General features: G+C 45.9%; 1 protein-coding gene across 1 annotated transcript; it reads left to right on the forward strand.

The window, feature by feature from the left end:
* Nucleotides 1-3,134: 3,134 nt before the first annotated feature.
* On the forward strand, nucleotides 3,135-8,837 carry LOC131213332 (uncharacterized). Its single transcript, XM_058207356.1, has 7 exons — nucleotides 3,135-3,252; nucleotides 4,665-4,795; nucleotides 4,898-5,606; nucleotides 5,640-6,339; nucleotides 6,909-6,929; nucleotides 7,231-7,343; nucleotides 7,814-8,837. The coding sequence occupies exons 2-7, from the start codon at nucleotides 4,710-4,712 to the stop codon at nucleotides 8,087-8,089; spliced, it is 1,905 nt and encodes a 634-aa protein (XP_058063339.1). The 5' UTR covers nucleotides 3,135-3,252; nucleotides 4,665-4,709; the 3' UTR covers nucleotides 8,090-8,837.
* The last annotated feature ends 1,807 nt before the right edge of the window (nucleotides 8,838-10,644 follow it).

The raw sequence follows: 10,644 nt of genomic DNA on the forward strand, positions 1-10,644 counted from the left end.
CAGCAATGATAAAAATAATCATAAGGGCAGCAAGTAAAAGAACATTTGCGGTAGCGCACGGCTTTCGTCGCACTCCGCTGAACTCTGTCTGCTCTGTGAACTTTCTCTGTAAAGCTCTAATCAGAACGATATCCGCGATAAGCGTTTAGAAGTTGTGAAACGAGAAGCAGCACTTTCATAGACATGGCGAGCGGCTGTGTGACGGCAGCTCCCTTCGGGCCATATTTTCAATATCATTAAAAGCGTAATGACCCACATGATGTTCATACCTCTGTATTAAAGGCCACGAAACAAGAAACAATAACAAAACATAAAGATAACATTAGTGAGATAAGTATTGCACATAATACGAATGACCGGGAATTATATTTGGGTCGAACGTACGGTTGCAAAAAATGAAGCATCAATTTCAATGGGTTATCTTCGTGAAACAACGTAAAAATCTCATTCGTCCAACAATTTAATTTAGTATAACCTTTGGAAATCAATTCGATCATTTGATCATCATCATTGATTCCAAAGGTTGTTTCGGGTCGAATGATCGAACCAAGGGCTTTGAACAGTAAGATGCAAAATCCGCTTTGTTCTAGTATTCCACTTCCTTCGTTTCCTTTCATGTTGCAATTGATGGAACATCTGGAAATTATATATATATGTATTCTATATACATAATTCCTGTGAATATGGTATCCCATAATATATAATATATATAGTATATATAATATATTACATAATATATTATATATAAAATATATAATATACATTGTTATTTATCGACAGAATGCATATTTGAAAAGATCAATGTAGAATGAAATAACACATGATTTGAATTGCTTCATACATTTATTTTTAGCACACGTCAACGCTTGTTCATGAGAATCCAGTTTTTTCACAGTAAATATGTCGTGTTAGCTATATGAATATATATATTTATATATATAGACGGGTCAGCAATTATGTAAATATAATGTATAAAAATTACACACAATTGTTAATATATATTTTAAATATTTGTAACAGAAAATCAGAGGCACGACAGTTATAGTAGTGGCAGTCACGTAAAGAGAAGAACGAAAATGTTTATAAATGCGCGTAAAAAAACTGATACTCTCCCACTCGAACACTATTGTTATTGTTCCAGCACAAGAAGGCAAGAAAGGATGTTACTCATACAAGTAAGAACAGGAAAAGAAACGAAAAAGAAAAATAGCAAAATACGATGAATGCAAACTTTAAAAATCAATGATAAAATTAAAAAAACTTGATTACTCGTTTGAAAACCAAAACAGTTTAGTGCCTGCAGGAAAATCTTAATGCGATTCTACAACTCATAAGATATGTACAGAAGTAGGTTATGGAATTTGCTTGTTTAGTTCGAATTAGCCAACCGATAGGCTAGTGTATACTTGCCGAACAGTCCGATGAACGTAGTATGTGGGTAGCAAACAACGACGCAACATGCGTTCGCAGTGAGTTTAAAAGCTTTTGGCACCCTCACCAAATTAGCATGTTGCCACCCTCGGTCCGGCTGAATTCCCGTTGGAGCTATGTTTCGATGCGATTTTAAGCGTAAATTTTCCTAATCGATTCACAGAACGCGTAGCCTCCTTTTTTCGTAACTTCGTAATGGAACCGACGGCGTGCGATTTTCGCGAGATGGAAGCGATTTTGTGAAGGCGAAGGCCGTTTAGGGTGATAGTAGCTGTGCCGTTGACAAGAATGTTGATGGGAATTCATTGATAGCTCCCGATTTATTGTGAGCCGGGAGATAGCGACGACTAGCGTCGGTGGCCCTTGCAACGTTCGACTCGCTACCGCTTTACACGTGTACGAGCGATATTTTGGAAACACTAAGAAACAGTTAGAGGAGCAAGTATGTAAACGCGACGGTAGCATCATTTGATTGTTGCGATTGGATTGATGTGCAGATTAAGGGGCTACGGTGCTTTCATTATAAGCGCCCTTCCCCCCAGGCCAGGCACTAATCAAATTAGGAAGATTCTCCACTTTTCACACTAAGCGCGTCGTTTTGTTTTCGCAACGTTCCACACCCCGTTTTCGGTTACTGTTCCTTTTGCTATGTTTACTTCCACCATACTTGACCAAGGCGCACGAAAAATAAATTCTGCCTCCTAGCAGAGAGGCAAGCCGAAGCCGAGCGAACGAAACTTGTGAGAGCAAAATCGCGAACCGTACCGTTTGCATGGGAAAACATGTTTTTTTTTCGAAAGGGAATTACAGTCGGCCGCGGGCAGCAACACGGTTTCTAACTTGGGTTTTGCATACACTGACACAATTACGGGCAACCCAGAAAAACCTTACCGAGTAGCGAGGAGGAGGTGTCGGAACTATCAAGCAAAAAGGAACTGCCGTAATACCATTTACCGTGAGACGCAAAGAATGATGAAATCCAAATATCGGTGACCAACCAATGGAGCCCCATCGGAGCACTATTTCTAGGTAGAGAATTTGCTAAAATTAACGTAAAAACCAGTGAAGAAAACTAACGCTGAACGAACGAACGAAGTTATTGAAGTGGCGACGCTGCTTTGCCGTTCTCGATTGCTGCAAAGCGAGTCCGTGAAATGCGCAGGCACTTCGCCCGGGGTTCGCAACGTGATCGAAAACGGGGCGAAAAATTGACAGCACTTGCTTTCGCCGTCAACCATCGCTTAGATCGCTTTCGGTCGGAACCGAACCGTTAATAGAATGGCGATTTCGATCAATGGTTGCAGTGTGAAACAAAACAAAAGATACGAAGAAATGCTGCAACAAAAGAACCGGGACAGATTATTGATGTTTAATTCCTTTTCAATTGCACCCTTCCCGACCGTCCAAATTCAACGTGAACGCTAAGCGTAAACAATGGCTGTAGTGAGCGTAATACGCTGGAGAGCCAACGTTTTGGAGTGCTGTGTTTGGGAATGTTGAGTCGGAATCGGTGTGCCATCCATTCGAATCGTTGCCGTCCCTGTGAAACGAGCTACGGAAAAGAAAACACAAACACTCGTTGAGTTTCTAAACAAGGCGAGGCGAGCTGTCAAAGTCCGGGCAAACGAATGACAGTGCTGCACACTGAACTGGACTCCAGCACGGCGGCCGGGCGCATTTCACGAAGCGACGTAATTCCCACGCTGGCTGCGCGCAAGTGTGTCTCTATTTGAAAACATTCGCGCATTGATAAAACAAGTGTTGTGAATAAAAATACGTCTTGGTTCAGCAGACCACAAGCTCGATGGAATATGACTTCAGGTACTAAATGCCGGATCGGTTCGTGCATTGCACGTGGGCGGGTGTAGTTAGTGTACCGTTTACAGTCACAGGCGGAACTGTTTTCAAGTGTGTTCGATGCGTGAAAAAAGTGCTCCTCCATGACGTGCTCCGCGAACTGTTGGCTGGAAGGTCCTCCTGCATCTTTTCCTCCCTTCCACCCGCTTCGTAACTTCTTCCACCCATTCACCCCACACCCCGGGGGGAGCCCAAAAATCAGAAAAACCATCGGGATCCTTCACTGTGCGACGGAAGTTTGCCAATGGGGCTGCTCGCCATCGTGTACAGCGAGACCCAATGGCAGAAGTAAAGTCGTCACACCGTCACAGGGTCCCTTCCGCAGTGCAGGCCCCCAAAAAACTATTTCGTTTCCATTTTCCACCCACAATCGTTAGCGGGCTGAATAGGTTACCGTCCGGCTGTTGTGGGGCAATATTGCGGTGCATACCGAATTACGTTTTCGCAAAATACGTTAACGCACAAGGAACGGAGGAAAAACAAGCCCAAAACCACCACATACTGGTGTACGCGGAATCTTCGTTAGCTTTCTTCCCAGTTCAACCCTCCAAACAGAAGTGCAGCCCGGAACTGGGCCGGGACGTCATGCATACTTGGGAAGATTATATAAAACGGCTCATCACAAATGTGCTGCGTGTTCCGCATGACGAACAAAAAAAAACGATAGGCTAGCTAGCCTCGGAGGATATGCCAAACACTTAAGGGGGGGAGTAAGGGTTGTTAGTGGCGAGGGGTGACCGGGTGGAAAAGAACGGGAAGGAAGAAAACCGGCGGGGCCGCATTAGAAGTTTCATAAGGTTTGGAATCCCGCATGTTGGCTCTGGCGGCGGTGGGAGGGCAAATGAGTTCTATGTATCTGCCACAGGATGCGCCACGCGAAAGGAAAATCATGCGTACGCGCGAGGTCCTTGTAGCCGTCGACCCTCCCCTCTCCCACAGTACGCCACAGTTTTGGTTACACCTTGTGTGTAAAAGTGGACCAAATGATTGACGTTGGATGCCAAAAGGACCGTGTCAAGAAGAGCAGGATAGCGCGAAGCGGAGCGAGAAGAGGGACGGAGCACGGATTCTGTTTTCCGATTCGTAAAATTTTTCTGCTTATCATTATCAGGTTTTAAACCTCTAGTGGATGCTCAGTGAAACCACAAGTTAACAATTTGTTCAGCGCAATTACCCTAACAAACAAACAGTAGTTAGCAACGTGAACAGTTGTTGTTAATCTCTCTTTCTCTCTTCTCTCTCTCTTTCTCTCTCTCTCTCTCTCTCTCTCTCTCTCTCTCTTTCTCTTCTCTTCTCTCTGTCTCTTCCATCTATCTTTCTCTTTCCCCGTTGTACGTTTTTCGATGATTTTTCTTACAATGACCCGGGGGCACTAGGAAAATCGAGAAACTCTGCTCACTGACCGCTTAGAACAATTAACGATGGAGCAATGCAATAACGATCGTCCCTGTGTTATTAGTAGTGGAAACTTTTTTCCCCAGAATTCCAAATCGAAACAACAGCAACATCAGCAGCAGCAGCAGCAGCAACAGCAGCAGCAGCAGCAGCAGCAGCAGCAGCAGCAGCAGCAGCACCAGCAGCAGCAACAACAACAGCAGCAGCTGCAGCTACATCAACAGCACACGCAGGCAATCAGTAAACATCTAACGCAAAAGGATGACAGTCACTTGCACAGCCCGCACCAAGATCAGTCGTCGCTCGGCGAGATCGAGGTGATTCTGGTGCAGCAGCACAAACAGGACGCGTTGTCTGTGATCATCCATCCGCAGGAGAGTTTGCAGCAAATCAACATGTGCCTGGGCAGCCAGAACCCGGGCTCGGTCGACTCGATGATGTCGTCAGACTTTCAAACGCTCTCGCCAATGCACGATCGTGATTCGCCGGTCAGCCTCAACACAAACACCTCGTACGCGACGCTGACGCCACTGCAGCCACTGCCCCCGATCTCGACGATGTCCGACAAATTCGCCTACTCGATCGGTGGCAACATCTGCGAGGCGTTTCCCGGCATCAACAGCGGCTCGGTCGGCGTGAACATCGAGATCAACTCGTGCTACAACCTGGAGAAGCTGGGCGTGATCCACTCGCCCGTGCACATCAACTCGGTACAGGAGCTGTCGCCGAGCAACGACGTGCACCAGGAGCTGCACGACAAAAGCCATCACGTCCTGAAGGACGCCAAGTTGCCCGATCATCTCACCGATAAGGACGACGATGACCGGAAAAGCGAGTGTATTCTAGTCCGTGCCTCGCCGCTACCCGCCAACCTCGGTGCGGTGGACGATCGATTCCTCAGCTCGGCCGCGTCCGTCGCGTCGGTGGTGGGTGTCGGCACTGTGGGCAAATCCGAGCTGGTGCGACACGCGAAGGACGACACCGAGCAGTATCCGAGCCCCGTACAATATCTCGAGCAGCAACCTAACGGAACCGACGTGGTACTGCACGGGGGCAGCAGCGTCGGTGTCGGTGCCGGTAGTGGTAGCAACGGAACTGGTCCGGGTGGCGGAGGCGGCGACGGTGGAGGGAGCGGCGTGGGTGCCGGCCACAAGGATCATCATCATGTGTTTCTTAGCAAGTCTTTCAGTTCAAAAACCAACATAAGCGACCTTAATCTGTGTAAAGAGATTGTTATTGACGACGTGTACGATGAGTCGGACCTGGAACACGTCAAGATGGAAGAGAAGAAGGTAGAGGAATCGTGCAATCAGCAGCTAACCAACGGGGTTGGCAGTGGTGCCGGTGGTAGCATCGGCAAGGGAAGCGCGGGCGGGTGCGTGGCACTTGGTGACGTAGGATGTATAAACGGTGACATCGAGGAGATCAACACCAAAGAGCTGGCTCACCGCATCAGCTCTGAGCTGAAGCGTTACAGCATTCCACAGGCAATCTTCGCGCAACGGGTGCTCTGTCGGTCGCAAGGCACGCTTTCCGACCTGCTGCGGAACCCGAAACCGTGGTCAAAGCTAAAGTCCGGCCGTGAAACGTTCCGTCGGATGTACAAATGGATACAGGAACCGGAATATCAGAGAATGTCTGCACTTAGGCTAGCAGGTATCTTGCTCTTTACACGATGTACTTCGTTACTTCTACTGCCAGTAGCGTTACATTCTCAATCCTTGCCGTACAGCGTTTATTCGATGTTTTCATTTGTGTAGTTTTTATGTTTAACGTTTTCAGTTCAACTTAAGGTTTATTTTTCGAATATTTTATAGTACTGCGATTTTTTTTCCTCTGGTTTTTATATTTATCATTTATTGACATGTGATGCATTTATGGTTGCAACGATGTTGGTTACTTTCGTTCGCTATTTGTGTGATTCATTTTTCTGTGCTCGTGCAAAGCCAACAAATAAGACTGATGCACCTAAGCTTTGAATGCACTGTGATGTATACTCGTACGATGTTCGCTTAATTTTTTATATTTTACATTATGTTTCTGTTGACTGTTGATTATTTATGGCTATGAATAAAACAAAAAACTCCTGCGCCGTTACATTTTATTTGTTCATTTATTTTTTATAGACCTCCGCACTATTGTTCTTTTCACTCCTAGTAGATAGTGGTATCTGGCGATATAATGACCGGGGAATAATGTTTTGTATTTTTTTCTCTCATTTCAAGCTACTCAATCGGCGAAACCAGGTTAATTTTTCATCTTATTTTTCGACTCCTTCACTCCTTTTGTCCGTCCCTTTCCAACTCATCCATTCCGTGGCCATTGTATTGTCATACAGTACACTGACTGCAATGCTATGCAACCCATGCACCGATGGTTCCAACGGCCTAACCACAGCCTCCCACCCACAGTGCTCTAATGCGAGCGGCAGTATTAACAAAATCGTTTCTTTTTCTATCAACCATGTATCCTTTCCAAATGCTAACACACCGTGCACATGGCTGGATGGTCTACTGTGGTTGGTTACACACTAATTCACACTAATAGTTAACTCTAAGAAACCAGAGGAACCCGAAACTCACGTCATGATGGGGCACACGAAAAAACCTCGACTAGTGTTTACAGATCTGCAGAGAAGGACCCTTCAGGCAATTTTCAAAGTATGCGTTTGAGTGATAAGTAATTACTAGTAGCGATATTCGTTGGTATTCTTCTGTTTCTCACAATATTGCTCCCGTCCACTGTTGTCCCTTTCTCTTTATTTCTGTAGCTTATTACTGGACTTTTTCTTTCGTTTCCTGTAGGCCCACGCATCTGAGGGCCTGAATGTTTGATTTCACTTTGCCGTTTATGTTGTGGTTGTTGTTAGTTCGCCGATTTTTTATTGGTCTTTTTTGTTTCTAGGAAATTCTTGTTATCGATGTTCAAATGAGCATGATGCACCTTACGCTTACCTGATTCGTCGTATTTTAGTATAACCCGGTGTGCATTGTTTTTTTTTATACCTTATTTGATTTGTTTGATTTTGTTTTCCGTGCAATATAAAACACATTTGTACGTTCCATGCCGACCCAGTGGCGGAACGGTTACGTTTAACGAGCTTGTTTGCGCTTTCCGTGTTGGGTTTTAGGAAACTAAGCGGCCTTCCAAGGAGATGCAAGTAACTATCGCTCGACAGCTGGGATTGGAACCGACAACTGTCGGTAACTTCTTCATGAACGCGCGGAGGCGATCGATGGACAAATGGAAAGACGAATCCTCGATGAAGGGCCGAAGCAGTAGTGACAATGTTATACTAGAGCACCTGAAGGACGACTCGTCCGACGAGAATCTGGGCTACGATAGTGCGTTTGGCTCTGGCGAAGGCCCGCTGGAACACAACTATCAGCAGCACGTTCTCAACTAAGCAAAAACCTAAATCAATTCCCTTATTTAAATTATTAAACTAACTAGAAAAAAAAACAAGAACAACAAAAACAAACAAACAAACTAAAGCAAAGGCAAACACAAACAAAGTCACGACTAAAATGTAGAGGAGCAACGACCCCCTCGAGTATTTTTTGCCGTTGGAAAACCCATAACTTGAAAGGAAAGGTATGACGAAAAAAAACAAACAAACGGAACACGCGATAGAAAACAAAGCGGAAAGTTTAGAAATGAAATCAGTGCTAGATAAAGCAAATCAAACAAGAAGATAAAATAAAAACAAGCAGCTATCTCATACACACACACACAAACACACACCAGCATTCTCACGCATACAACAACAGTACACTTTAAGCTAGAAGTAATTGCAAAAGAAAACAGCAACATTACGTAGGATTATTGAATATAATTGGAACAACAAGAAATTATATGTAAGGAGCAAAATCTGAGGAATGCGTGAAGAAACCCCGGCAGGATCCGTTATGATTTTCCTCCAAATCGAACTGAGCAACAAAAAAAAAGGAAGAAATGGAAAGAAAGAAAGAAAAGGGAAAAGGAACTATACAAATGGAGCGTTCGGCAAAAGGAAAACCCGTAAGTGTGTGGGTGCTGGCAGACAAAGAAAATGCTTGTGAGATACATACATTGTTTGATGTTCTTCTGTTTTCTGTTTTACTTTTTCTGTTCTGTTTGTTGTGGTAGGGCGGGCGGAGCGGCGGCGGGCGCGCCCTGGGCGCGCAATCGCAATTCATTGAACGGTTAAGATTCGAGACGAGATTCTGGCAGGGCTCTCGCTGTGAAATGGCACCGGGGTTTCCGGTGTGCACTTCTTGCTGTAATAGTTGAAACGCGTATCGCCTACATAAGTAGCACGGTTTTTTGGATTGAGGTTCGGTTTAGATCGGAAACAGTACATTCCCCCTTTTCGCTCTCTCTCTCTCTAGTGATGATGCACACTCTTCATTACGTTTACATAGCGACAATATATTGTTGGCTTGTTTCTTTTACGCCCCTTCCCCCGGAGGGGGGGGGGGGGGGGGGGTCACTTGCGCCGGGTTAAGGGGGTGCTTGACAGCGGGGAAAGGGGTGAAGCGGAAAAGGACGTACCTACCCCGAAAACCCCCTAGCAAGCAGGTCTGCAATATGTGTAACAACTCAGTAACTAGTGGCAAGTTAGTAGTGCTAGGGGCGCAGGGGCAACAAGCAATGCCTGGACAGGGCAGGTGGTGCAGAGCAAATTCCGAACACACCCAAACACAGACACACACACACACTGTACATGTACTGTAAAATTAAATGCCGTATCATTAAATGATTTCAGAACAAATAGAGAAGAAACCAAAACAATAGCTTCAATCGGTGTGCGTTTGGCGTCTTTGTTTTTCTTCTTCCGCACTCTTTCTCTTTCTTTCCCTAGCGCTCGTCGTCGGCAAGGATCAACTGATACTCGACTCGGTACGGGCTGCGTACTGACGTTCATTCAACGGTCATTCAAATGTTCAAACGTGTGGCGATCTCACCGTCGCGCGATCACGTGTCAACTGACATGCAACTGTCATTCGCGGCGCACACCGTGTACTCGCACGCACGCACGTAAATGCAACCAAATGGGGTTTCTCTCGTCTCCAGCGTATGTTGTATGTGTTTCGGTTTCGTTACTATGCAATTGACAGCTTGTGGTGAGCACAGTTTTCACGTGGACGCGCGCACGCGCACGACGTTCGGTCGTGAAGGTGCTGTCCGTTCATTTCTCTCTCTCTCTCTCTCTCTCTCTCTCTCTCTCTCTCTCTCTCTTTCGGTGCTATGTGTGTATACGTGAACAACGAGAGCACAAACGGGGTCGAAAAATCGATCAACCGGAAAGAATGGCAGATGCTGTGCCCCCTATGTATTTGTGGCCATTTTTGTACATCATTGTGGGTGGTAGCATTTCCATTTTCCAGCGTAAGTTCGAAATGCCACGATGCCACGAGATGATCGCGGACCGGGGAAGCATCATCCTGAGCCGGTGACATCTCCCACAGAGAGACAGCAGCCAAAAAGGCCTTTTCTGTTGCTCTGAAAGTTGACAAACAATTGGGACAAAATGCAACTCCAATCGCCTCCTTTTTTCCGGTTTTCCGGACAGAATGTTCCTCTTTTTTGTTAGCAATGGAACTCTCCCTATCTCTTTCTCCCCCCATCTCTCTCTTTCTTTCTGCAGGCCCGCCGGTGTCGGTGTATGTGTGCTGCACGAGACAACATTATGAGTGGATTTTGTTTGTTCAGGTTTTTAAATTTCTATCGTTTTTTCGTCCGTCCCTCCGCTCCCTCTCCGCCCACCGGTCTGCGCCTACCCCTTGCCACCCATCCGTGGCACGTTTTTCGTTGTTTTCCTGTAGTGCGCGTGCGGCAAAACGGAGCGCTAGTGCCGTTTTTTTGCTCTTTTTTTTTGTTGCTGTGTTGCTTCACTCCGCGTCCGTGGTTTTGGTGAGACCGACCATCTCTCGCGGGAGAGATGACGTGATCGTGGTGGTGTCAGAGTGACGACGACGA

The sequence above is a fragment of the Anopheles bellator genome, chromosome X, assembly GCF_943735745.2.
Source record: "Anopheles bellator chromosome X, idAnoBellAS_SP24_06.2, whole genome shotgun sequence".
Taxonomy (NCBI): Eukaryota; Metazoa; Arthropoda; class Insecta; order Diptera; family Culicidae; genus Anopheles; species Anopheles bellator.

Bases quoted from the DNA above. Each gene is read 5' to 3' on its own strand.
- LOC131213332 (XM_058207356.1), top strand. From the start codon at position 4,710: ATGGAGCAATGCAATAACGATCGTCCCTGTGTTATTAGTAGTGGAAAC. The intron at 5,607-5,639 runs GTGGTGGGTGTC...GGCAAATCCGAG, and splicing joins CGGCCGCGTCCGTCGCGTCG to CTGGTGCGACACGCGAAGGA. The intron at 6,340-6,908 runs GTATCTTGCTCT...TCTCATTTCAAG, and splicing joins GTCTGCACTTAGGCTAGCAG to CTACTCAATCGGCGAAACCA.